Genomic DNA, 26,667 nt, shown 5'->3' on the forward strand with positions numbered 1-26,667 from the left:
GTTTTAATTAAGGCCCTTTAATTAATGAGTGGTTGACAAAAATAATATGTCAAAAATATCTTGAACTTTCAAAAAATGCCAACAATCCTCAACTTTGCTTCTAATTCGCTATTTTTGTTGATTTTTTTATTTTATTTTACTCACTTAATTTTTGTTGACTTCCCATTTTAATAGCTATTTTTTTTGTTGATTTTATCAGATATAACATATTATTTTGTTTCTTTTCTTTATATCATACAACTATATGCAATTGATATATGTAAAAAAATAACTAGATTTTTTTCTATAAATATAAGATTAACTAAAACTGAAAGAAAATATATATTATGTTTAAACTAGGTATAGATATTTTAGGAAATTAACAATTAATCGAAAAATATAAGAGAGAATTAATGATATAAATCGTTTTGTTAATTTCTTCTAATAATTTTTTGAAATCTTAAGAATTTAAGACAATAACATTCTATTGTAAATAAGTGTCAAATCCATGATTTATTTCAAAAATATCTACTAAAATGTGTATATAGATAACAACTCCTCACACAAATAATTTGTAACATAGTATTTTTTTTTCTTGTTTCCTATATTTAAGTTGGTCAATTACTTGTGATTTATTTTTTTAGTAAATAATCTCGTGGTTTGTTTTCTAAAAATGTTTTAATCAAAAATATAAAACGTAACTGCCAATCACACAAATGATACGTAACACATTTTGTTTCGTTTATTCTATATAGGTTGGTCAATTATTTTGTGATTTGCTTTTAGTAAATAATCTTGTGATTGTTTTCTATATAAACATTTCAATCATATCTTTAAAACAATAATTTTTTTCGCTTAAATGATATATAACATATTATTTTTTCTATATACATATATAATACAAGAAAAGAATTTAATTATATTTCTCTATTATATAAAATTTTGTCAATTACATAGTATGTAACTTTTATAGTACATAATATTATGATTATTTTGAGTTTTATAAGTTATATATAACCTTAATACAATAATTTCAGTATGGTTCCATTGTAAACATTTTCAAAAAATGTAAACCTAACAAAATATAAGTAAAAATTATATATCTACTTTTTGTGCATTTTTAATAAGGTGAAAGTTATATTAAATACAAAAATAGCAAGACATGTTTACGTTGACAAACAAACAAAAATTAAGCAAGTCATGTTCGTAGCAATAAATTAATAGTGGGAACAATTAAGTTAAGCGAAAAAGGAAAAAAAAAGGTACAAAAATGAAAACAAAATCAAACTGAATGAAAATTTGGAGTCCAGAATCGGAAAAACGAGGCCGTTTTAGAGCTTAATAAGCTTCCTCATTTGTCTCTTCTTCGTCAGTTTATTTTCTTCCTCCGGAGTCCTGACTCACTACTCTCACTCTCCGGCGCTTTAAACTTACGTTCTCCGTCGTTTACTCTGTAAGTTTTCTGCCTTAGAGCCTCCGATCGCCTCACCGCATGCATTCTGTGCTCGATTTCTCTTTTTCTTCGCTGGAAAAATTGCCCTAATGTTCTCGATTTCGAAGGTTTTTGTGCTATGGGTTACTTTTTTCCCTATATTTTATAGTTCTTAGGTAACGATACCTGCGTCTTACTGTTTTTGTTCATTTTGTTGTGCTTTCACCGTTTAGTCGCTGATCGGAGTATTTGACTGTGAAAAATCCTTCGTTTTTTGGTTTTTGTTTCATATAAATCGGATTGATCTACCTTTTGTGCTTTGATGTTTGTTTTTTGAGCCTATGCGTTGTTGGCTTGTTATAACTTCACGTTCATGTGTGGATTTTGAGATTTTGGTAGTGACTGTGGGTTTCTTTGGTGGCTATAGGTTGTAAAAATGAGTTCTAGGGCTGGTCCAATGTCTAAGGAAAAGAACGTTCAGGGTGGTTATAGGCCTGAGGTTGAACAGTTGGTTCAAGGTTTGGCAGGGACGAGACTGGCTTCTTCACAAGATGATGGAGGAGAGTGGGAGGTCATTTCCAAGAAGAACAAGAACAAACCAGGAAACACTTCTGGAAAAACTTGGGTTTCTCAGAATTCGAATCCTCCTAGAGCTTGGGGTGGTCAGCAGCAAGGGAGAGGTAGCAACGTATCTGGGAGAGGAAACAATGTATCCGGGAGAGGTAACGGCAATGGTCGGGGCATTCAAGCTAACATATCTGGTCGGGGACGAGCGTTGAGCAGAAAGTATGATAACAACTTTGTGGCACCCCCACCTGTATCTCGCCCTCCTTTGGAAGGAGGATGGAATTGGCAGGCAAGAGGAGGTTCTGCTCAGCACACAGCTGTGCAGGAGTTTCCTGACGTGGAGGATGATGTGGATAATGCTTCTGAGGAAGAGAATGATTCCGATGCTTTGGATGATTCTGATGACGACCTTGCAAGTGATGATTATGACTCGGATGTGAGTCAAAAGAGCCATGGATCACGAAAGCAGAATAAGTGGTTCAAAAAGTTCTTTGGCAGCTTGGATAGCTTGTCGATCGAGCAGATAAATGAACCACAGAGGCAGTGGCATTGTCCAGCTTGTCAGAACGGACCTGGTGCCATCGATTGGTATAACCTGCACCCTCTACTAGCTCATGCGAGGACAAAAGGAGCTAGGCGAGTTAAGCTCCATAGAGAATTGGCTGAAGTTTTAGAAAAGGATCTACAGATGAGAGGCGCATCTGTCATTCCTTGTGGTGAGATTTATGGGCAGTGGAAGGGTTTGGGTGAGGATGAAAAGGATTATGAAATTGTCTGGCCTCCAATGGTCATCATCATGAATACTAGACTGGATAAGGACGATAACGATAAGGTGGAATTCTTCTGTCTTTTACTTCTTTAATTTTTCTCTTGCATTCTACTGATCTTAGAATGTTACATTGTAGTGGCTCGGCATGGGCAACCAAGAGCTGCTGGAATACTTCGACAAGTATGAGGCTCTTAGAGCACGCCATTCCTATGGTCCACAGGGCCATCGTGGGATGAGTGTTCTGATGTTTGAGAGCAGTGCCACTGGCTATTTGGAGGCCGAACGCCTCCACCGGGAGTTAGCTGAGATGGGGTTAGATAGAATTGCCTGGGGTCAGAAGCGCAGTATGTTTTCTGGAGGTGTTCGCCAACTGTATGGCTTCCTTGCAACGAAGCAAGATCTGGACATATTCAATCAACACTCTCAAGGTTCTCTCCCCCAAAGAAATTTGATATATGCTTTTAGTTTTGTCATTGGAATTTAAAGTTTTGTTGGTCCGTGTTAATGCATCTGTTATGTATATATCTATGATTCATTAGGCAAAACAAGGCTGAAATTCGAGTTGAAATCATACCAAGAGATGGTTGTAAAGGAGCTGAGGCAGATCTCTGAGGACAATCAGCAGCTGAACTACTTTAAGAACAAGCTCTCAAAACAGAACAAGCACGCCAAGGTGCTTGAGGAATCTCTGGAAATTATGAGCGAGAAGCTGCGTAGAACTGCAGAGGATAATCGGATCGTGAGACAGAGAACTAAGATGCAGCATGAACAGAACAGGGAAGAGGTATGATTTTTCCTAGAAAATCACAAACTTGACATTTTGTATTACCTACTGATTCACATTTTTGATTATATTGTCCAACAAAAAACCTGTGGTGGTTTGAAGATGGATGCACACGACAGGTTTTTCATGGATTCAATCAAACAGATCCATGAAAGAAGAGACGCAAAGGAGGAGAATTTCGAGATGTTGCAGCAGCAGGAACGTGCCAAGGTTGTTGGCCAGCAGCAGCAGAACATTAATCCCTCTAGCAATGACGATTGCCGAAAGAGGTATATGTACTAACTAACATAATCCCTCTGGCGTTTTTGTTTTTCAAACCTAAGAGTAACTGAATTATTCCGGTTTTGATTCTTTCGCAGAGCTGAGGAAGTGTCAAGCTTCATCGAGTTTCAAGAGAAAGAGATGGAGGAGTTTGTGGAAGAGAGGGAGATGCTGATAAAAGATCAAGAGAAGAAGATGGAAGACATGAAGAAGAGGCATCACGAGGAGATATTTGATCTGGAGAAAGAATTTGATGAGGCTTTGGAACAGCTCATGTACAAGCATGGCCTTCACAATGAAGATGATTGAGACAAAAGTCTGGTACACAAGACAAGACTAAGTTTCTTTGTTTTGCTTTTGGTATGTCGGAAAGTAGGAGATCTGAGAGACTCCATTTAAATACTAGGACAAATCTAAGGAGATTATAGATTATTATCCTCCAATTTTTAGTAGACGGATCTAAGGAAGCATTAAGTTCTTGTGACTAAAACCAAGTTTCCTTAGTATTTTGTTTTTTTTTGGTAAAATTTCATATGAAAGTTAGACATATTACCAAACGTCAGAGTGAATCACAGAATGGCAAATCAAAATCATGTTTTTAGAATTTTATATCTACAAAATATATGGGTACAAATATTATTTTCTAAAGGTTCGGGAAATAATAGTAAATATCTAAAATACAGAGTTCTTTAGATGCAAATGTTACTTTGTTCTAAAGTCTAAAGCGACGTGTTGGTGTCATAAAACACTTCTACTTGAATCGCATTGGAAGAGCATCGTCACGACTCCATCACACTTATATATTTTGTTTATTCAAATCTTCTTTCAGATTTTTATACAAAAAATATAAATTAAATAAAGAATCCCATAAATATCTCTCTATCGAACTCTCTCTGCTTTTACAAATCTCAGAATCTCCTTCAGCGAATTCACATCTCAGCTGCTTTTGAATCCGCCGTAACTAAAAACAATCCTCCTTTTCTCGATTCGTTAAACTATGGCCCCGCCGGCAGGACAAACGGCGGCGGTGGCTGAAGCGGCTGGCGCCGATGGTGCTCCACCGCAGCAGCAGCGTGGATTTGGTTCCACGATTTCCGGCATCGTTAGAATCGCCGTCTTTTGGTATTTTGCTTCTAAGTTCTTTTCTCCTAAGCAGAAACCTATGGATCCCACTGCTCCGTCTCAGCTCATGACTAATCTCTTCCACAAGGGCGAATCATTGGTAAACTTTTGTTCTATAGATGATGAATTTGAACTTCAATTTATATTCATACTTCTTCTACAAATGGATTTTAATAAATCGTGTGTAGTTCTGTAAACATGTTTATAGTGTCTGCTTTAGAGTTGTGTATGACTAGTGTTGGATTACTGTTTGATTGGAGAATTAGGGTTTCAAGATTTTTTTTGTTCATGAATCTAAATTCGACCGATGTTTTTTCTCCAGGATATGTGGTTTTATCTATCAGAGCAGGAGAAGTTCAATGACTTTGGCAATGATCGTGCGCTATATTGGCATGAGACGAATATACCTTATGCTGTATGGACACCAGAGAGTATTAGGACCAAGTCACTTACGTATTATCCATCTGAGGTATAAAATCACTTGCTTGACTTTTTAATATATTTTGGTTTCTTTCATATATTGCTTCCTCCAATATTATTCTATTACTAAGCTGCATTGAGTTACTATGTTGTTTTTGTTCGCAGACACTACAGAATAATGGAAGTCTGTATGCTCATATCTTTTTTGCTCGATCTGGATTTCCCATTGACCCCACTGATCCTGAATATCAACCTCTTAATAGTTTTAGTAGGACGCATGGTAAGGCTCTTTTGGACAACAATTGATTATTCGGTTTCTGTAATAGCTGATTTGGACTGGTCTTTTCACTATTTCAGCTGTGGCGACTTACTTTCCAAAGCAGAAAAAAAATAAGAAGAAGAGTCTCTTGGGCAGTCCCAAAGACTCTGATGAATCCGAACCTGAAGTTGAGGTATGGCTGTAGGAAACTTTGCATATAGTTATGTTATTGTCTTGAACTCAAATATGTTCAATAGATGTGTAATGAGCTAACGCCAACCGCGCTTCGCAGAAAGTTGGAGATAAGAAATCAGATCCCAAGGAAGAGGTCCCTGTGGAATGGATATCCCTCTGGAAACCTAATGTCACGATTAACCTGGTTGATGATTTTACTCAGTAAGTTGGTTCTGCTTTTTTCGTGTAGTATAATTTTTTTTGCGCCTCTAGAAACACTCAGTGCCGACTAAAATAAGAACAAAGTTATAATCATGATGGATTCGCTTTCTATGTTGATGTATATATAATTCTACTTTTTGTCAGAAATAATAGCAGAGTCTTAAAAAGCATAGGCACATAATGACACTTATCAATTATGGGTATAACCTTAAGCAATCACACGAGAGAGCATTGACTTCCTTCATAAAAAAACTATTAACCTAAACAAGTAGTACTTGATGGCATAGCATGCCTGCTTTTCTCTTTGACTGTCTGTCAGTATCGAATTTAATATGACTCCATACTGGTAGACTAATATCTGCTTTCACTTTCATGACAGCTATTCACAGAATGGTGTACCACCAAACATTGCTCCTCGTATCCTTCAATTTCTTTTGACGAAAGTATGAACTGTTTATTAATTATTTGGTTTCTTACACAACTCTCTCTGTGTATGCTTTCTATAACATTTGAAGGCACTATCCATGTGACTGCTGCATGCCTTTTTTAGCATAAGCTGGATTAAACTTCTTTTTTAAAAAGGTTGGATCATAAGTTCTTGGGTCCTCGAATGGTCAAAAGTTGTGTCACGTCTCTTATTTTGGTTTTCATTTTGGCATTGTGATTGTCTACTTGCCCAATTTGTTATATGTTGGTACTTAACTTTAGATTTGCAGACTTACTGGTAGAACCGACCACAGGAAATTACTATCCTACAATTTACTTCAATGAGTTTTGGCTGCTAAGGGACAAGTTCATTCCAGTCAATGAGACAGTCTCAGAACTACCACTAAATCTGGAAATAAGTCCCATAAGCATGATGAAGTGGCAACTGTTTCAGCAAGTTGATCAATCTTTCCAGATGCAGCGTAGCTATGGAAGCATGCTTGACGGTGAATCTGACGAACTAAAGGTAATTCTGGTTATTTATAGTCAATCACCATCTTCTATCCATGAACTTATGATTTGCTATTAACTTTTGAAACTAGTTGGTGGAGAGACACTATTGATTATTTTCTTTACATATCTCTTGGTTTCTCCCTGGAGCTGTTTGTAAATATTATTTTGTTGTGTAATTTATTTATTACAGAAGGTGTTTTTGGAAGGAAATCCCTATCTTTTGGGGATCACGATGTTTGTTTCGATGCTTCATTCAGTGTTCGACTTCCTGGCATTCAAAAATGGTAAGTAAGACCGAAATCTTTCCTAACAATTGTAGGAATGATTGTTGAAATTTTACTAATTTTTGGCCTACCCTGCAGATATCCAATTCTGGAACAAAAATAAATCTATGGAAGGGCTGTCTGCAAAGTCTGTTGTACTGAACTTTATCTGTCAGTTTGTCATCTTCCTCTACTTGCTTGACAACGACACTTCATGGATGATACTGGCTAGTTCCGGAGTCGGTGTCTGCATTGAGTTCTGGAAAATAGGGAAAGCCATGCGCATAGAGGTACTTATAAGTTCTTATATATACATTTCTAATGTTGTTGCTTTGCATGTAGACCTCAGTAAACATTTAAACTTAACAGGTTGATCGAAGTGGAATGATTCCAAGGTTGAGGTTCCATGATCGTGAATCGTATGCAAGCAATAAAACCAAGGAGTATGATGACATTGCCATCAAATTCTTATCCTATGTGCTCCTCCTCCTTGTCATTGGCTTGTCCATATATTCTCTCGCTTATGAACGCCACAAGAGCTGGTATTCTTGGATACTATCTTCACTAACAAGCTGTGTCTACATGTTCGGTAATAGCCTTCACCATCCTTAAAATAACTGTTGAGAATCTCTCTTGTGAAGCTGTTTTGAGTTTGGGGTTTGTTTTGTGCAGGTTTCATCATGATGTGTCCTCAGCTATTCATCAACTACAAGCTTAAATCAGTGGCACATTTACCATGGAGACAGATGACTTACAAGTTCCTCAACACCATTATCGACGATCTCTTTGCCTTTGTCATCAAAATGCCGATTTTACATCGACTTTCTGTATTCAGAGATGGTGAGTAAAATCTATCAAATTCCTCTCTATTTCGATTCAGATTTTCAGAAACAGTCTTATTTAATGGATCTCTCTCTCTGTGTTTCAGATGTGATATTCTTGATATACTTATACCAAAGGTGGGTTTACCCAGTGGATAAGACACGTGTGAACGAGTTCGGTTTTGGAGGTGAGGATGAAACTGCAGAGAAGAAGTTGATCACTGAGAAAGAAGAAGAAGACAAGAAAACAAACTAATCTCTTCTCTTCTTCAAATTTTATTACAGTTCAGTTATAGTGTCTTAATTTATTTTTGTTCTCACTTTTGGAAATTGTTTTGTTCAAGTTTAATGTCAACCCTCAAGACACATTATTAAGCAACTCCTTTGGTTTTTTGTGAAAAAGGAAAAAAACAACATTTTCTCTAAAGCTCTGAGATATGGTAAAATCCATGGGAAAATTCTACAAATTGTTGAGAGCTTACAATTTCAATTACTAAGAGTTGTTAAAAGCAGAATTAGAGTAAGCAGAAACAGCAAGTTGTATCATATGACATGTTTTGCTCCATAAAGTCGCTAAATTATTTTCACTAAAAATGAGTACTTCAGACATTCATAGACTCATCAGGAAGAGTAGTTCCAAAGTTGAGAGAGTTCCTCATAGTTCTCCGACCAATCCCTCCTCCAGTGCCATTTCCTTTCCTCATCATTGCCACAAATTCTCCATAGTCTATTTGTCCATCCTACAAAAAAAAAGCAACCACCATAAACATTTCTTCCAAGCTCTTCATCAAACAAACAGTAAAGATCATTTGTGTACTACTCACATTATCTTGATCAATGTCTTTGATCATTTCATCAAGATTAGAATCGTTTATACCAAACTCCTTCCATGCCTGTTGAAGCTCTTCGATAGTGATGTAACCACTTGCATCCTTATCAAAGAAAGAGAATGCAGCTACTAGATTCTCCTCTCTCTCCAGCTTGTTCAAGTGGATTGTTGCAGCTAAGAACTCTCCATAGTCAATTGTTCCACTCTCATCAACATCAGCCTAACACACACACACACAATGAGAAGATGATATTACTTCCAGCCACAACAAAGATGTTAAAAGTGAAAGTTGATAATAAAGGAGTAGTAGCTAGTTTACCGCACGCAAGAGTTCTTGGATCTCTGATTCCATAAGCTCTGACCCAACACGTCTCATACTATCTTTTAACTCTTCAAACGTGATAGTCCCACTTTTATCTGTGTCTATCATTTTGAACAGTTCTTTGAGACCACCGATTTCTTCCTCAGATAGTCTCTCTGCAATAACTCGTAAAGCCATCTTCTTAAGTTTGTTCATTGCAGAGAACTTCTTCAGGCGGGACACTACCGCGCAGTCCAAAGGTTTATCTGGAGCAACCTTATCATCCACAATCCACGGATGACCTGACACAAGAACATATGAATCAGCTTACAAGAAAAAAAAACTCATCAACTTTCGCAGACATGACAACTTACACAACACTTGATGAGCAGTTAGCCTCTTTTTAGGATTGCTTTCAAGCATTTTCTTTATAAGATCTTTGGCACTCTCTGAAATGCTAGGCCAAGGATTGATCTCAAACTCCAACTTTCCCTGTAAAATCTTCCTGAAGATGCCTATTTCACTCTCTGGATACAGAATAAGACACCGAGAGAGAGTAAGCACTTGGTGGAAACAATGCATTTATAAAGAAAGAAGGCATTGGAAATATACCAGCCCAAAAAGGAGGAAAACCACATAAGAGAATGTAGAGGATAACTCCAGCACTCCATACGTCACATTCAGGACCATAATGCTTATGTAAAACCTCAGGTGCCACATAGTAAGCACTACCAACGAGTTCCGAAAATGCTTCTCCTGAAAGACAAAGATTTGTGTGTCCAAAACAAGAGCTCCTTATCAAACTAATTCAGCTAAACCACACACAGTCACTGCATTTGAAAGATGGGATCTTAAGCAAGGGGTCAATGTGCTCTTTTAAAGTACTACTAATAGACAAACTGACTCATCAAGTAACGAAATTGATACTCATAAACATCCCCAACACAGTCACGGAACAAAATTAGAGAAGAACAAGAACAAATTCACACCTGGTGTGCAGAAAACAGAGAGGCCAAAGTCAGTAGATTTAAGAGAAGCATCTTCATCAGAAGAAGAAAACAAGAAATTCTCAGGCTTAAGATCTCTATGAACAACACCAAGAGAGTGACACGCCTCAACAACCCCAACAATGGTCTTGATAAGCTTAGCAGCTTCTCTTTCACTGTAATGACCTCTCTTCACAATTCTATCAAACAACTCACCTCCTTCACAAAGCTCCATCACAAGATGCACGTTTTTGGTGTCCTCGTACGCACTCTCTATACGGACAACGTTGGGGTATTCAGACAAGTGATGCATTATCTGGATCTCTCTCAGAACGTCGTCGTAATCTTCTTGACAAAGGAGCTTCCTTTTGGGTATGGATTTGCAGGCAAGCTTTTGACCTGTCTGTTTATGGGTACAGAGGAAAGTGGTTCCGAATTGGCCTTGTCCAAGGACTTGACCAAGAAAGTAATTGTCTTCAACGTTTTTGGTCTTGTAAGGAAGAACCCATCTGGTTCTTGGTTTGTTCGCCATTCTTGAGAGCTTTTTTTTATTTCTTTGAGGGTTTCGTTTAAGCAGAGGAAGAAGAAGAGAAACTGTTGAATGAGGAAAGAAACTGACTTGGAGAAGGCATTGAAGAGAGAGAGAGAGAGAGAGAGAGAGAGAGGGAAGTCAAGAGTTAGGAGAGAAATAAAACCAAGTTTTGGACAATGATTGATTAGCTAATAATAGCTTTCCATTTCAGATTTTTTGTCCACATCAAATGAAAAAATGGGAAGTAAAACAAATTCCATGAATGCTTTTAACTGAATGAAGGAAAAAAATTCATTGATAGTTGAATTATTAATTAGTTGATATTTTTATATTTTCTAAATATATAAATTTGGTCAAATACTCAAATATATTAATCAGGTAATATACTACCAGAGTCCAAATTTTTATTTTTATTTTTAACTTTATTAAAGTTAAATAAATTTAATTGTTTAATAAGGCACAATGCATTCAAAATGTACAATATTGCCTCTTTTAACTTTTAAGAAATAAAATTATATGATATCTAATAGTATAGACTAATTAAAGAAGTAGTTGTAGCGATAGTGTTAATTAATTTAATACTTTATTGCATACTTTTTGCAAAAAAAAACAATGTAATTTACAACTTAAAACTGCAATAAAAAGGAAAAAAAAAAAGTTAATTGAGTTTTTATGAATAAAATTTTCTACTTAATGAAGATATGTATCTACACTACGTACAGTACTTAGGGCACTAAATAAAGGCAAAAACGTCTCCTTCGCTTACATACGAAGAAACTGTAGCTCGTTTTAAATTATAGCCTTTTTTTCCTAAACCTAAATTACTTTTATTCAAGAAACTATTTTTGTCACATGTATTTTCTGCTAATATGATGAAGACATCGAATCATTTTAGAAAAGAAAATTAAAAGGAAAATTTCATTCTCTTTCATACGCATTCTAGTTTGTGTCTTTGCCTCCTCTCGTTTGGTTTCTAACTTTCTGTCAGTGTCCACTTTATTTATTTAGTAACCATCAACCCTGTGCTTAATTACATTTTAAATCCATATATCTTCTAAACATCACATTTTTATACTATTGTAGTGATTGAATTATCAAATAAATGAGATATTTGGTGAAATCATGGACAAACACATGAAATCTACAACAGAATTCCAAATGAAACTAGATAAAGGAATATTATACAAATCCAAAATTTTCTTCAAAACAAAAACTTGTTTGAAAAAGACTTCCGGTACAAATTGAAAGCTCTCCTGAAGATGATACGAAGCATTTTTTTTTTCGAGAAGAGTTAGAATTTTAAATTCTACAACAACAACTGATATGAGATTGGATGTACACAAACAATGTATAAGGAGCTTAATTCTTAATCATGAAGCAGAGCTTTATTCTTTATCACTTTGGTCTTGAAGGAGCTTTGTTCTTGATCATGTGGCTTAAACCCCTCGCTTTTTCTGGTCCATAGCCGCCTGTTGAAGAGAGTAAAATATGAGAGTTCTTGAGAAAAAAAAACACAAACGAATGAATCAGCAAGAACCTGAGGAGCGTAGAAAAATACCTGTAGCAGTCTTTGCATGACGGCATCTTCATAAGCTTGAAGACCGGCACCTACTATGTTACTCTGCGGTTCTGCTTCTGCAGATTTCTTAGCCGTCAGAAAATCAGTTTGGGCTGCTTTCTGAAGAGGTACAACCAACAATGGATTAGAAAGATTGCCACACAATGTCCTCGTCGCTGCAACCTATAAGACAAAAAACAAATTGAATCAATTTAACTTCTTGATGTATAAAGAAAAAGAGAGAAACCAACTTAGTAAAATAGTACTCACAGCTCCATCCTTTGTAGCCATTACAATAAGAGCAGAACATTTCTTCTTGGTACTCCTAATAACAACATCTTCAACCTCACCAAACTCAGAAAACACTTCTCTTAGCCTTCCAGCTGTATACCCTTCACCACTTTTTTCCCAAGAAACCTTCAACATTCTCTCTTTATCGAGTTGAACACTAGCTCCAGCACCACTTCTTTCTTCTTTTCTCTTTTCATCTACATTACTCTCTGGAGTTTGGAAACCACTTTTCTTCTTCGCATGTCTTGCACGTATCCTATCTATCTCCTCCTTAAGCTTCCTAGCGATTCTCTCTTCTTCATCATAAGCTCTAGCGGAAGGATTAGGAGAAAAAGCAGAACGCTCCCTTTCCTCCAGATCTGACATCATCTTACGCCTCTTGGAATCTACTTGCGATTTCTTATGTTGTTTCTCACGCTGGATTCTAAGAAGATCATCAAACAGCTTCCGGGCTTTCTCGTCTTTGAGAACCTCGTAAGATGTCTTAAGCCTCTGAAATTTCTCATGGGCATCAGGATCATCAGGGCGTTTATCAGGATGCAAGTCCAAAGCTTTCAACTTGTATGCTTTTGCAATCTCCTTCTCGGTAAGCTTCAGAGCTTCCTCTCCAGAAGCTAAACCTAGAACAATGTAGTGATCGACAAAACCCTCCATTTCTTTCTTCTTCTAAACCAAATCACCCTACTGCAGCAAAACCAAGAAGAAGTTAGTACTCTAAAAAGCTTTAGCAAATTCGAAAACACAGAAACAGATAAATGCTTCACAAATCCAACTGTACAATAACAGATAATTCAAGTGACACACAAACTTGGCAACATATAATATCGGCTTCAGAATAACAGAATGAACATAGTAACCATAAAAAGCAATTCATGGTCTCACTTGCTATTAACCCTAGCCATCAAACAGGGAATTCACAAAGAGAAAACTTTTGACACAGTTGATAGGAACCCTTGATTTGGTTAAGCAATTTCAGAGCAATTAGTTCAAAAAGTTAAACCCCATCAAAACATCAACGACAACAATTCAATTAAACCTAGAACTCCGAATATCATATACAAAGCTTCGTTCTTTTACTTAAAAATCAATAACGAGTCACAGAAATCACAATTATCAAATTTCATAACGTACCTTTCCGATTCCTACCCTCGAATTCTATCGGGATCACACCCAAAACAATACAATTCAGATGTCAAAACTCTTCGGTGGATTAAAGTGAAATCCCGGAGAAGTAAGGATAAGTCCCAAACTAGGAATTATCTTCAAAGGAAGGGTATACTCAAGAGTAGAAGATGATCTGAGAAGAGAAGATCACCTCCTCCAAGAGCTTTGGGTTCTTTGAGTCGGCGTAAATAACACAGGAGAGATTGTGAAAGAAGAAGAATAATTGTTTTTGATTAAACCGGAAGAATAATTAAATCGGTTAATGAAAGCCTAACATTGAACCGGAATGAATTGTAAATAAACCAAAATAAACAGACAAGCAAGAACACAATTTTTTTTTTTTCATTTCAATTTGGGTGATTCGAAACCCTAGCAACGCGGTTTCTAGAATCTAACAATCAACAAACTTCTCTCTCAGGTTTTGAATGATGAAAAAAACTACACGCCTTCCTCTGGGAAAGCTCTCTTCTGGCAAATTCAGGAGCACTTGAGGACGATACGTGCAGTGAAACGGGTGAATCTAGCTGCTGCTTTTCCTTAATATGCAATGATCTTTGTGGATAGAATCGATGCCCTTGGACGAATCTTGACGAGAATATTGCGACATATGGCTACTGAGCTGAGATTGAACATGAGAGGTGATGGTTTTGTTAAAGTTGAAGATTTACTCAACCTGAATTTGAAAACTTGTGCAAATATTCAGTTAAATTCACACACGATTGATGAAATTAGAGAGGCTGTGACAAGGGACAATAAAAAACGGTTTAGCCTCATCGATGAGGATGGAGAGCTCTTGATTCGCGCTAATCAAGGCCACTCAATCACGACGGTTGAGTCAGAGAAGTTACTTAAACCAATATTGTCACCAGAAGAAGCTCCAGTGTGTGTACATGGAACTTATAGGAAGAATTTAGAATCCATCTTAGCATCGGGCTTAAAGCGTATGAATAGAATGCATGTTCACTTCTCTTGTGGATTACCTACAGATGGTGAAGTGATTAGTGGCGTGAGAAGAAATGTAAATGTTATCATCTTCCTCCACATCAAGAAAGCTCTTGAAGATGGGATTGCGTTCTACATTTCAGACAACAAAGTGATTTTGACTCAAGGCATTGTTGGTGTCTTGCCTGTCGATTACTTCCAGAAGATCGAGTCTTGGCCTGATCGGCAATCCATACCTTTCTGATTCATATAATTCAACATCATGCCAATATTCACAGAATTATCCTACATTCTATCACAAGACATCTCTCTAAACAGAAACAAAGCGAAAGTTAGGGACATGAACAAGAAGAAGAAGAAGAAGAAGAGTACTTGGGCCATGGTGTTGTTCTTCTCTTAAGGCATTTTGTATGGCGAATGGTTTTTTGTACCTCTTAACATTTTAAACTTAATAATACATATTCTTAGTTTGAAAGAGAAAAAAGAGTCATTAGAGAGAATATAAAAGCAAAACCACTAGAACAACAAAACCAATTATACCTCCAAATTTTCACTATGATGTAGATGATGATCACTTATTAACTTCTTCTGTGTGATATTAGTTAAGTCTTACCTGTTCCTGCACTTTTCAAGATGACGAGTTATCTCTAGTATCCTTGGTTTTTTAGTTAGATTTTATAAGAAAAAACTATGTCTCTAAAGGATTCTTTGTCTGTGAATCGATTAGCTAGAGCGGAATTACTGTCACTGAAGAGCAAAGGCAGCGTTTGATATTTCCGTTGGCTGCTGCTTTGCTTTGGTTTTCCAAGTCACTAACTCCTTCAAGGTTTCCTGTATCAGAAGATGCAGCCATGTGTGGTAGTGATATTGAAGCAAAGACTGAATCAATGTGGGAGGTGGTAATATGACATCAACTTAACAATATGGCAAAAGGGATAAAGAAAAGAGATTACTCAAAAGTAAGCTTCATTGTTGAATAAGAGATCCGAGAGAGAATATACAGCAAAACAATTACCATTAAAGCATCTCTACCTTCAAATTTTCACTTCAAACTTCTTCTATATGACTTACTTAAGTCCTACCTGTTCCTAAGCTTTTCAGATGCGACTCCTCTCTAGCCTCCTCTCTTTGTTCTTTTTTTTTTTTTTTTTGGTTTAGTTTTATCAGAAACCCTGTACATGTCTCTAAGGGATTCTATGCAGGTGGAATCGACTAGTTAAAGCAAAATCATTGATCAATCTGTGCCTAGTCTTCACGGGTAACGCCAGTTGGGTTGATTCTGTCCCTTAAGAGCAAGGACAGCGTTTGATAATTCCATCAGCTGCTGCTCCGCTTTGGCTTTCCATGTCACCAACTCCTTCAAGGTTTCCTGTACAAATATAATTCTCAAATATTGATTCCTTAACATCAAGTAAAGGTAATGCAAAGCTTTTGAAAAATTGCCCAATAACATCTGATGCATATCAGACGATGCATGAGTGGTATAGTGAATGAAGCAAAGACTGTGATAAGATGCGCAGTAGTAAATTGATCATAATTAATCTAGAGGCTAGAGGATTATCCAAGATTGACCATCCAGTTTAACTGAAACACCAGACCAATGCTTCTAATATGTTTGACTAACTCACCTGAGTCTGGATTGTTGGGTCGTCAATATCTGATTTTGGACCTGCAGTAATCGAAGAACCCGGAGTCATTTCAGCTTTTTCCTGACTGGAGCTTCTGGATTCACCTCTAGTCATGCTGCTAAATAGAGAAACAAAATATTAGACAATAATAAACATCAAACCCTTACTCTTGGGCCAAAACAAACAAACAACTGCTCTAACCTTTCTGTCATTTGCATATCTACGTTGACCAATGACTGGTCTTGGAGAGAGACCAATGACTGGTCTTGGAGAGAGATCAATGACTGATCTTGGAGAGAGCTTTTGCAAGGATTTGTTGGAAGCGCGTAGGTCTCCGGCCTGACAGCCTCTGGTAGACCATCAATAAGGTCATCCCATTGGTCAAAACCATTCGTTGTAAAATCTTCCAAATTGGAAGTCTTCAATATATGTTCCCAATTTTCCTGAGCTGGACTGAATGACGTGCTCCCATTCGGCTGCAGATTGCTCAGCGTGTTTGAAATTCCCAGTAACTGCTGATCTACTTTATCTTTCCACGAATTCAATTCCTTGAACATGCCCTGAGAATAAGCGAGATATGGTAGACAAAAGCTTCATAAGGTTAAGATCATTTCAATCAAGAAACTTTAAACAAATACGTTCTACTTGCTTATAGTCTCGACCTGAGTTGAAGTCAACGATTCTGAGATCTCCACAATTTGCTTATCAGTGTTTTCCCTCCAACTCTTAAGTTCCTTGAATAGTTTCTGGGAAGCAATGCAAATAAAAAAAATGTTTCTGAATCTCTAATATGCTCATCTTAACACATTCCTCTAACATAAAGAAAAAAACGATCTCAAAGTCACCTCATTTGCATCAGCATGATCTGGTAAATTTTGCTTTGATACAAGTTCTTTGATTTCACTGCTTACCAAAAACGAAATGAGACTCCAAGCACATTTCAAGGAAATCAAATATCGAACCACAAGAGTTGTTGCAAACATATTACCTCTTCATTTGCTCAATCTCCCCCATAAGAAGCTTTGACGTAACCGCAGATTGATCATGTGATGATGCAGTCTGAACCATCCACCAAGCTGGGGGAACCCAAGTAGGATCAGGAATTCCAGATTCAAGTTTAATCTTGACAAGGTCAGCACTTTCGAGCCAATACTGCATGCATCCATCAGTATTGTAACACCTCCTAAACCGATCAGAACCACCTGGTGTTACTTTGCCATCCATGTGCTTCAAGGAATGATCCAAGAGCCCAGTATCACCTATCTTGCTTCGAGCAATAACTCTTAACAGTTGTCGCGTAACAGGTTTTTCAAAAGTAGCACCTTTCTCCTTCATAATATCCGCTAAGGTTTGCTCTGCGAACTTAATCCTGCATAAAAAAACAATTGCTCTCTTCATACAAAAACATGAAATCAAAACACATGAAACTAAAGGGGCTTTGGTCGTTTTACTACCTTTCATTGTTCCATCGAGTGGTTAATACTCTCTGCTGCTTGTGCTTCGGAGGGATAATAATCGGCTTTTCCTCGAAGCTGGTGTCTGAATATCTTCGAGATCTTGCTCCACGAGCGAGTCGTTTTCGTTTCTGGATTCCACAAGTAACGAGAAGACCAAGTTCTTCTTGCTTCTCTAACTTGACTTCAACCAAGGCGTTGTCTCTAGAGGTGTTACCTTCTTCTTCTTCTCCAGGAGTATCTTCAGTTTCGCGCTTGATAACCACCGGACCAGCAGCCATAGCAGAATCATTCGGCTCCTTCCGACAAATCTTCTTGTCAGAACGCTTCCGGCGTTTTCTGTAAAAAAAATTCACGCGACAACAAAAACAAAAAGAGTCAAAATCGAGCTCGAGGATCACCTAGAAACTAGAAATGATTTGAAGAAATTAAGAGGAAAAGAAAACTCAACAGATTATAGATCGCGGCTAGGGTTTTTTCTCGGAGAGGAGGCGACATTTTTTAACACACCGAAGAACACTAAGAGGCGGCGACGGCGTAACTCTTCTCACAGCATCAAAATCGACGCCATCGAAAAAAGCACGGATCGCGATTGAAATTGGAAACAGAAAATGGTAAAACCTAGAAATTTAGGGATCAGAGCGCCACCGTAGAATCGGGATAGAGAAGAAGAAGAAGACAAAGACGAGAGCGCAGAGAGGGAAATGGAAAAAGAAGCGGACGACGGGAGTAGAGAGAGACTGAGAGAGAGCCCTAAAGCCGCCAAAATCCCTAAATTCTTCTCTTCTTCCCCCTTTTCAATTTTGCCGTTATTGGTAATTTTTTCTTTACTTTTTTCCTTTTTCAACTCGCATGAATAATCAGTGGAGAAACCAATGTTACACCGACGCGTGGTCAATCTCTTGAAATCTACCGTCGACCTTATCACAGAAGATTATTTACAACGTTTCTGGTGAGGATGAGATTTACTTTTGTTTGTCGTCTTCTGCTCTTTGCACGGATACGCGTTATATTAAGCGTTCTATATTAGCCCATAGTTATACAAAGAAAGTAAGCAACGAAACAATTACAAAGACTAATAATGAAAGCCCTTAGATTTAGTGGTTCTTAGAGAGTGACAAAATAAGGTAATGAGACAATATGGGAGACCTATGGGAAAAATGCTCATGTTTTTTTTTTTGAAGCTTTCTGGCAAAACAAGATCCCCAAAAACGAACATCTTTCTCGAGTAAAAAATTGTATGGATTGATGATTATTACCTCAACCTAACCTGTTTAGTTTCTCTTCAAACTTTCTTCTTCTTCTCCAGATTTGCAGTGACAGCTCTTTGCTTATGTTTCCAAGAAGAAATCTTACCAGGGAAAGCCCACCTGAGTAACCGCTCCCATGAGTAGCAGATGATGAACATAAGTGATGCCCAGATGAGAAGCTTATCTCTCAGACCTTGAGGTAATGGAACTAGCTTCAGCGAATCGTTCAGGTCTCTGAAGAGATCAGAGGCGATGACGGTGAAGAACCCTGCTCCAGCAATGAGTGCGTAGAAGAACGGTTTGTTTTCTCTGATACTCTGGTTAAAGGGATGTCCCATGTAGTTCACAGCAAATGTAGCAACCTGAAGCATCATGCTCACCATGTACGACACTGTGTTCACCAGGTTAGGATGGAAACTTGCGTCTGGTTCGATGCATTCCTCGGGCATGTGTTTCTCAGCTTCCTTCACAGAGTAGACCAAGAAGGTCAAGTGAACAGCAAACTGTCCTATCAGAGAGAGGAAGAGGTACACGGAGAAGACACTCGGGTGGGGCCGTTCTGCAGAGAGGGTTTGAAGCGGTCGGGCATGAGAAATGAAGAGGAAAAACGCAGCTGTTAACACTCCGCTGATTGTAGCCTGGACATCACCAAGCTTTACACCGTCTAAGTACATAACACTTAGGACATATGCTGTGGCGAGACAGTTCAGACCGAGAATTTTGAACATCTGAAGAGTCGTCACAAGTGTGCTACGACCCTGCCGGATTATGTCTGTCACTGGGGCAACTGACGCATGTTTAGCTGTGAAGGGGGATGCCATTGATGCATCCCCAAGTTTAACTAGGGGAGCTGACCGGCCATCACCTTCATCATTGTTTAGGTCATCCATAATCTTCTTCAACTTTTGTCTTTGCAGTTCCGCAGCAGTTAAGTGGCGGTTTTGGGGTGGGATCTTTCCTTTTGATGATCCTTCCCCATTCTGAGTTATGGTTTTGCTTGCTGGTTCTAATGGCAGTTTGGACTTTTTTGACTTTGACTTGTCATCTTTAGACGAATCCGATGGAGACAAGGGAAGTTTATTATTCAGTAAGGCAACTCCAACATGGGCCTTCAAAAGTGAAAGAAAAAAAATTAAATCAAAGAAATAAAATAAAGCGAAGACATCATTTGCATGGCATCTGCCCAATGAAAATAAACGCTACCTGCTTCAGTGCTCCGACATCATTTGTCCCGTCACCACACATCAAAGTACCTCTGCCCACCGCTTTGAAGGTGGTTAAGATCAGCTCCTTCTGCTGTGGAGCAACTCTCGCAAAAACCTGAAAGAAAAAAAAAAAAAAAACTTCAGACCCTATAGTTTATAGGTTACTAAGGAATACTAAACCACCTGACAAAGATTACAAGGTGTAATATACCTTAACAAACGGAATGACTCGCAAAACAGCAGATGTAGCCTGTAGCATTTCAATGCTGTCACCTCCAATGCATAAATCATGGGTCTCTGCCAGGGTTTCGATCTCTTTTTCACTGAAAACAAAAACGAGGTCATCCTTTCTCAGGTCAGAAGCAGGAGAATGAAAGAAACCATGCAAGTGTCAGATCTTTGCCACTTGAGCAATCATTACATGTAGAGCAAAATATTGTAAGTCAAAGTTAAAACACCACACCAAGGGGAGCACACACTTCAAAGACAGTTAAAAACAGTAGCATGGAGAAAGAGAGACACAATACTGCTGCTATCATGTGACTACCTAAGATTATAAAACATGAGAATGCTTTAATTCTAGAGTAACTGTCCTAAAAATATGACTGCACCTGTAGGGGATGATCTCCTTCTCATCAGGTGACACCCACTTGTATTCGTTACCACTCCCTGATCGTCCAAGAATTAAAACTGGGTTTGATACAATATGCACTTGGCCTGCAACATGACAAGCTGTCAAAGCTTGATCACCTGTTATCATCACCTGGAATCATGAAAGAAGGATAAGACATCCTGTGTATTTAATAATATAAGATTGAATGAGCATCCTGCAAAACAATGAGATGAAGACAGAAAGCGGAAATGAAAGATCCAAAATATATATATGTCTATATCAATACTCAATTATAGTTCTTTAATGGAGTAATGACAAAGCTGCTTTACGGGTAATTCTGTACTGAGTAGAAAAGGAACTGAATGAACCACTGGTAGTGATAGGAGGTCCAATAATCTATGAGTGTGTGCGCATTACAAGATACACGGTATGAATTACCAAATCATGGGATGAATTCTTCAACTCCAAGAGCACGGGGGCTGAGTCTGGTCTAATGGGGCAGTTGAAGACCTGTGATGCATGATTAATCCATTACAAACCAATGGAGATACCAGACCATCGATTACCATACAAACATATGAAGAAACTAAAGCTGCATAGAACACAAAGCATTATGTCATTACCGCAAACCCAGCAAAAGTAAGATCACTCTCAACAGCATCCCTGTCCATGTCCCTAGCTTCACTGACCTGGTTATCATTATACAGGATAGATGTTAAGTACAACTTACAAGCATGTGGCAGAAGCTTGCATAATCCAGAACAACATGATACTGTTAACTACAAAATGACCATATCAAGAGACATAACAAGTGCAAAAGCAGATAGCTGATTTAAGGAGCTTAGACTTCTGACATAAATTTAGGATGTGCAATAGAGAGTCACACAGACCTCAACAGATGAGCAGTGAAATTCTATTGTTTCTGTCTGTAAGGCATATTACTGACAGGTTTCTAGGTATTAATAAAGTTTTTTCAAGAAGCCAATAGGTTCATGAGAGCATGGGTAACTACCATCATATCAGGCAGTCGTTTATATGCAAGGGCTAGAACCCGAGATCCTTGGCGTGTGTATCTCTTATATGTTTCGATATATTGTGCAGGCACATCCACAAGCCTCTCTTGGATTGTCTCTGGCGCACCCTTGAAAATAAGTTAAAATATAAGCATCCAACATTTGGGATTCACTGATAAATATTTATTGTACAGGTATGATGTATTATGCAGACCTTCACAAATGCCAAATATTCCTCCTGAATACGAACGATAACAGACATTCTCTTCAGATGCGAAGCAAAATGGTATCTCTGCATAATCTGCACTGAGTTGCCATTTCCTCTGCAGCGAATAAGACATAACAATGAGAAATAGATTCTTCATATGTCGCATAACGCTCTTCAAACAAATAATTAGTAAAAATAGCCAAATAGAGAGAATCAGAACAATAGGATAAGAGGATAATAAAATATCAATAATCACCTTCTAGGTAAGGCCTTTTCATCAGCTTTGTAACTCCAGTCAATTCCTTTAAGTGCAGCCTTCTCAAGAGGATCACCAACCTGTAAGGACATGACAGATTTTTTAAAGAGGATTCTTGATGCAACGCAAAAAACCACAAGCGGTTTCAGAAAGATGACTACTAGTACATGTATCATGTATCACATGCAGACTCTTGCATTAAGATTCATTTCAAACTTTGAAGTAAGAAGTATACTACATGGAAATCACATATCGGAAATATAGGAAAGCATGTGTTCATAGATCAAAAGAGTCACAATAATGGAGTTTCTCACAGCCCATAAACAGGAACAACAGCAAAACTGATACCAAAAATTTGAGTTTTCCAACGTCAAAAAGGAAAAGAAATTGTGTTGCTCATACCAGCTTGTTTTCTACAAAGACCAAGGCATGACAAGAAGCCAAAATTTCCAATGTGCGTACAGGAACCTTGCTCATATCAGTCTCTGCTTCTTCACAATTAGACAAACCCCCGACTCCTCGGAACTCCTATATAGCAGAAACGATAATGAAGTTATCATAAGAAAAATCAAGTCACCATAAACCCAGAACTTTCAATTGACTTACCATGTCATCTGACGTGAGTGTACCAGTCTTATCAAAACAACACAAATCAACCTGTCAGCAAAGGGAAAGTATGACACTAGTAAGACCACAGTACAATCAAGAATGAATACTAATTCCTTTAAGCGTGCTGCAAGCTCAAGATCTAGAGTACTTAAGACCAACAAATAGCCAAATGAAGCACAATAGATAATACCTTCCCCGCAAAAGGGATCCTAAAAGGCTCTGTGCAAAATATCCCACGTCGTACAAGAGCAAGTAATGACGTATTGACAGCAATGGATAATTCCATAGGCAATTCGGGCGGGATCACTGAGGTGATGATAAGTGAACAGCCTAGCAAAAGCTTATATTTGCTCCTTGTAGGATCCTCGAGACCCTGCAAATGAGTTTCCTCAACACTAGTATAAATAGACATATTTATTTGAATAAGAGCCTGAAAAAAATATTGCCGTACCTTTACAAGAACATAACCTGCAGCTATCACGGCAAATACCACAAGAAATAATATGAACAGACCACTCTCCCAGCTGTTTGCAGTAACCTAATTTTTTACCAAATAGATCAGAACAATCAAAATTTATCAAGCATGCTGAAATGAAATAACAAATAAAGGAAAGATCTCTAACCCTTTCTGTAGAAAATAAAATTGTCCTCATTAGTTTTCCTTGGCTCGTCTCAAATCCAGTTCGGAGAACAACAGCTAGACAGCCACCATCAGGGGTCTTCAGAGAGAAGGACTGACCCCAAACATTTATTAGTATGGAAGATTTAGAGAAAGTACAGAAGAAGGAAATGGTTGATATCGCTGAGACGGAAATACCTTGTCAGGTGAATGTTGCAAGATCTTGGTCCCGCCAAATAAAACATGATTCTTATTTCTTTTGATCGATAATTTTTCATCAGATCTTTGGCCAACAATTGGAACCTATTATAGACATCATATAATCTTAATGAAACATAGTTCACTACACGTATGGACCTTATAATGTAACGGATTAAGCAAGATCCATTTGATAAACTAAGTAGTGCACACTAGTTAATCCTGATGATTCTTAGTGTCAAACAAAGAAACTAGAACCTCTTACACATATTGTGAGAGAAGCTGTTGATGCAATAATAAGAATGGCACGTAAGATGACAAAAACCAAGTTATATGCAATGCTATAATTCAGAACTCTTCAAATACCAAAGTCTAGAGAGCGGAACTTCAAAGAGAAGTCATATAACAAACAAAGATGATGTTAATGAAAAAAAAGTACCTTCCATTGGGGAGTTGACTCGCCTGTCAAAATGGCTTCATTTACAATAGCACTTCCTACCAGTAAAAGCATATCCGCTGGTACTGTTTTATCCTCTCCTCCAGTCTGAGTTGAAGGTCGCCCAATGGACACAACATCTCCTGGAAGCAGATCTGTACCTAAGAGCTTCACCCACCTAAAATTTGGCTTATTTAGACAGAGCAGTAATACAAAAACGACCTTTAGGGTAAAATATAAAGTTATTCAATTGCATACTTTCCGGATCGATACACCATCACGGTCTGACTGTCCACCCTAACACTTCTTAGGTCGGTTAATGTCTTCAAGCGGCTTTTTGCCATTGTTGACTCGAACATGAAAAGCATGAATAGTGTGAACACACTGTAGTACCAGAATTCATCCAAGCACCAAAGACCCACACAGAAAACCTGCAAATTGAGGAAGAAGCACAATATTACTTAACGCCACAATAACTATAAAAAGAGCTCTTAGATAAATGCATTATAAAGTAAACAACACCTGAAATACAAAAAAGGGTTCCATGCAGTTTTCTTTCATTAGCTTCTGGAATGTAGGTTGTGGATAATCAAATCTGTAAGGCACAGAGGTAAAGTGTCAAACCAGATTAAAAAACAAACAAAACTTTGGATATGCACAGAGGCAAAGGCACAGAGAAATGTTTTAATAGAGGTTCGTAGGACATATTAAAAGAAAAACAGAACGCACAAAATAAGAGCCTATCGAAAAAATTGCCAATAAAAAAAACATCAATCATCAACGTTACAGTAAACAAGTGATCGATAAATGTAGAGAAACATTACAAGGCGACTTACACATTCCTTCCCCACTTCTCAGTGGCAGTGGCAATTTTAGCTTCTGTACCATGACCAGTACATTTCAAATAATGACCAAATGTTTCCTTTGTGGGATAAGGAAGCTTGGAAAAGGCTCCTAACTCTTTTGAGTATATAAAACGCTGCTTCCTGAAGTCAAAGAAAATTTCTTCCATGTCTCCCGAGGATGCTGAATCTGTCATCTGCAAAACAGCAAAATACTTAAGACTGTTAAAAAACATGAGAAGTAAGAGTACTGATAAAATCAAGCATTTCCACGCCAAAGAGGATTCAAAAAGTATAGGGGTTTAATTCATCAAATTTTACGCAGAGAGAAATGGCAGAGACAAATTATCGGTTTGTTAAGGGGAAAAACACTGAACTTTACATATATCACGAGAACAACCTAGAAACATAGAAACCCATTCATGGAGACTACTTTAGCGACAACTTCACTATTAAACAAAAAATCTTGAATGAACTTACTTGGCTACGAAAATGAAGAGGCACAACTTCTTTAGAACCAGAAAATTTGGCTGGTGTAACTTTACATGCATCTGCCTGGTCGATACTGTTAACCTGTGAATAAACAGACACAGACACAGGACCGGTCAATACCAGTAACTCAAGATTCATCTGTAAAAGAAAATAGGTGTTAACAGCCATTGGACTGTCTGTTTACCTTGCTAAACTGGACAAAACACTTGAAATCCACGGACCACGTAGTGAAAAGCAAGACTAAGATGTGGAAAGCAGAAAGACCACCAAGCGCAATGCAAGCATCACTGAAGTCTATGCTAGGAACGATCGTAGTCAACCATACAGTATACAGAATCGCAAATGGCCAAACGTCCAAGCGCCACACCAATTGTTTCTTCCTACATAAATCAACCTTCTCCACTACCTTTCCTCCCACACGAAAGCTCGACATTTCAAAAAAAAAAAAAAAAAACTAGTTCTCCTTAAATTCGTCTGAAGTTCCTTGAGTTCTGCACAACGTTCACGACTAAGAACAAATCAAAATCTCAAAACGGTTCAATGAAACAAAAAGCTAAGAAAATTCCAAGTTCCTACAATCGTAATTCAAAAGATTTCAATTCAGAAGCAGATCTAAGGAGGAGGGAAAGAGACGAACCTTGAAATTAGGAGTAGCTTGGAATTGAGAGAGATCAAAAACTAGGGTTTTCAAATTGACATGCGAAGATCGAATCACGGCGAAACCCAAAAGGAATCTCTCTCCTTTTGTTCGTCTCACGACTCCACGATTGAATCGGCTTAGTTTAGCTCTCTAGCCGCTTCGGTTTTCTTTTCGAAGACTTCTATATTTTGTTAATTTATGATTTTATCACATCTCTAATCTTAATTTTTATTTATAACCTTTTTACTTATCTATTAATAAAAAAGTTTTACTTCTTCCATTTTTTTGTCTGGGTTTATATGGGCGTAGCCCATTAATAAGAGAAGTTTGAGATTTTTTATTTTTTGTCTGCATTTATACGGGCAGACTTTAATCCCATTAATGTGATAGATTAGAAGTTGAACTTCTCAAGTGGGCCGTCTTCGGAGATTGTCGACAATAAGCGAGAAAGCGTGTCTTGGGTAGGCCTGGGCAATACCCGAATCCAAAAGCCAAACCCGACCCGAATAATCCGAATCCGCTCTACTTCGGTTCTTGTAAAATATCTGATCGGATTCTGTTCTAAAATAAATTCAGGTTTGGATATTAC

General features: G+C 37.7%; 7 protein-coding genes across 12 annotated transcripts; 3 read left to right on the plus strand and 4 right to left on the minus strand.

Moving 5' to 3' along the window:
* The first annotated feature begins 1,134 nt into the window (after positions 1-1,134).
* SGS3 (XS domain-containing protein / XS zinc finger domain-containing protein-like protein) lies at positions 1,135-4,374 on the plus strand. 4 transcript variants are annotated; one of them, NM_122263.3, is made up of 6 exons: positions 1,135-1,432; positions 1,839-2,810; positions 2,884-3,175; positions 3,287-3,531; positions 3,634-3,800; positions 3,891-4,372. In NM_122263.3, the coding sequence occupies exons 2-6, from the start codon at positions 1,848-1,850 to the stop codon at positions 4,099-4,101; spliced, it is 1,878 nt and encodes a 625-aa protein (NP_197747.1). In that variant the 5' UTR covers positions 1,135-1,432; positions 1,839-1,847; the 3' UTR covers positions 4,102-4,372. The 4 variants fall into 4 exon arrangements, with proteins under 4 accessions (NP_197747.1, NP_001331491.1, NP_001331492.1 ...); NM_001343817.1 differs by having other exon boundaries at positions 1,135-2,810; NM_001343818.1 differs by having other exon boundaries at positions 1,273-1,432; positions 3,287-3,800; positions 3,891-4,374.
* A 137-nt stretch (positions 4,375-4,511) lies between these two features.
* AT5G23575 (Transmembrane CLPTM1 family protein) lies at positions 4,512-8,480 on the plus strand. The gene is made up of 12 exons (NM_147908.4): positions 4,512-5,014; positions 5,237-5,383; positions 5,500-5,614; positions 5,692-5,786; positions 5,886-5,989; positions 6,369-6,406; positions 6,706-6,941; positions 7,119-7,212; positions 7,291-7,481; positions 7,561-7,780; positions 7,864-8,031; positions 8,120-8,480. The coding sequence occupies exons 1-12, from the start codon at positions 4,790-4,792 to the stop codon at positions 8,266-8,268; spliced, it is 1,782 nt and encodes a 593-aa protein (NP_680213.1). The 5' UTR covers positions 4,512-4,789; the 3' UTR covers positions 8,269-8,480.
* On the minus strand, positions 8,429-10,846 carry CDPK9 (calmodulin-like domain protein kinase 9). Its single transcript, NM_122264.5, has 6 exons — positions 10,132-10,846; positions 9,755-9,898; positions 9,517-9,669; positions 9,161-9,444; positions 8,837-9,061; positions 8,429-8,752 (listed from the first exon to the last, which is right to left on the minus strand). The coding sequence occupies exons 1-6, from the start codon at positions 10,658-10,660 to the stop codon at positions 8,615-8,617; spliced, it is 1,473 nt and encodes a 490-aa protein (NP_197748.1). The 5' UTR covers positions 10,661-10,846; the 3' UTR covers positions 8,429-8,614.
* A 909-nt stretch (positions 10,847-11,755) lies between these two features.
* AT5G23590 (DNAJ heat shock N-terminal domain-containing protein) lies at positions 11,756-15,102 on the minus strand. 2 transcript variants are annotated; one of them, NM_122265.5, is made up of 4 exons: positions 13,641-15,102; positions 12,489-13,193; positions 12,219-12,401; positions 11,756-12,129 (listed from the first exon to the last, which is right to left on the minus strand). In NM_122265.5, the coding sequence occupies exons 2-4, from the start codon at positions 13,161-13,163 to the stop codon at positions 12,097-12,099; spliced, it is 891 nt and encodes a 296-aa protein (NP_197749.2). In that variant the 5' UTR covers positions 13,164-13,193; positions 13,641-15,102; the 3' UTR covers positions 11,756-12,096. The 2 variants fall into 2 exon arrangements, with proteins under 2 accessions (NP_197749.2, NP_001031930.1); NM_001036853.1 differs by having other exon boundaries at positions 12,489-13,190; positions 13,641-13,849.
* Positions 13,914-15,147, plus strand: AT5G23600 (RNA 2'-phosphotransferase, Tpt1 / KptA family). The gene has a single exon (NM_122266.2). The coding sequence runs from the start codon at positions 14,221-14,223 to the stop codon at positions 14,857-14,859; it is 639 nt and encodes a 212-aa protein (NP_197750.1). The 5' UTR covers positions 13,914-14,220; the 3' UTR covers positions 14,860-15,147.
* Positions 15,148-15,475: 328 nt separating this feature from the next.
* On the minus strand, positions 15,476-18,673 carry AT5G23610 (DYAD protein). Of its 2 annotated transcripts, none has more exons than NM_122267.5 (8): positions 18,149-18,673; positions 17,698-18,036; positions 17,232-17,612; positions 17,089-17,146; positions 16,906-16,989; positions 16,445-16,803; positions 16,244-16,358; positions 15,476-15,984 (listed from the first exon to the last, which is right to left on the minus strand). In NM_122267.5, the coding sequence occupies exons 1-8, from the start codon at positions 18,193-18,195 to the stop codon at positions 15,868-15,870; spliced, it is 1,500 nt and encodes a 499-aa protein (NP_197751.3). In that variant the 5' UTR covers positions 18,196-18,673; the 3' UTR covers positions 15,476-15,867. The 2 variants fall into 2 exon arrangements, with proteins under 2 accessions (NP_197751.3, NP_001031931.2); NM_001036854.3 differs by having other exon boundaries at positions 15,488-15,984; positions 16,244-16,361; positions 18,149-18,499.
* A 31-nt stretch (positions 18,674-18,704) lies between these two features.
* On the minus strand, positions 18,705-26,424 carry PDR2 (phosphate deficiency response 2). The gene is made up of 22 exons (NM_122268.5): positions 26,076-26,424; positions 25,623-25,929; positions 25,427-25,519; positions 24,941-25,143; positions 24,627-24,699; positions 24,363-24,535; positions 24,108-24,282; positions 23,669-23,773; positions 23,475-23,585; positions 23,303-23,389; positions 23,042-23,224; positions 22,849-22,899; positions 22,645-22,770; positions 22,243-22,322; positions 21,993-22,101; positions 21,778-21,906; positions 21,389-21,454; positions 21,204-21,275; positions 20,764-20,915; positions 20,364-20,475; positions 20,151-20,267; positions 18,705-20,056 (listed from the first exon to the last, which is right to left on the minus strand). Exons 2-22 carry the CDS (start codon positions 25,869-25,871, stop codon positions 18,983-18,985), a joined length of 3,540 nt encoding a protein of 1,179 aa, NP_197752.1. The 5' UTR covers positions 25,872-25,929; positions 26,076-26,424; the 3' UTR covers positions 18,705-18,982.
* Positions 26,425-26,667: the final 243 nt, after the last annotated feature.

Source organism: Arabidopsis thaliana, chromosome 5 (assembly GCF_000001735.4).
Source record: "Arabidopsis thaliana chromosome 5, partial sequence".
NCBI lineage: Eukaryota > Viridiplantae > Streptophyta > Magnoliopsida > Brassicales > Brassicaceae > Arabidopsis > Arabidopsis thaliana.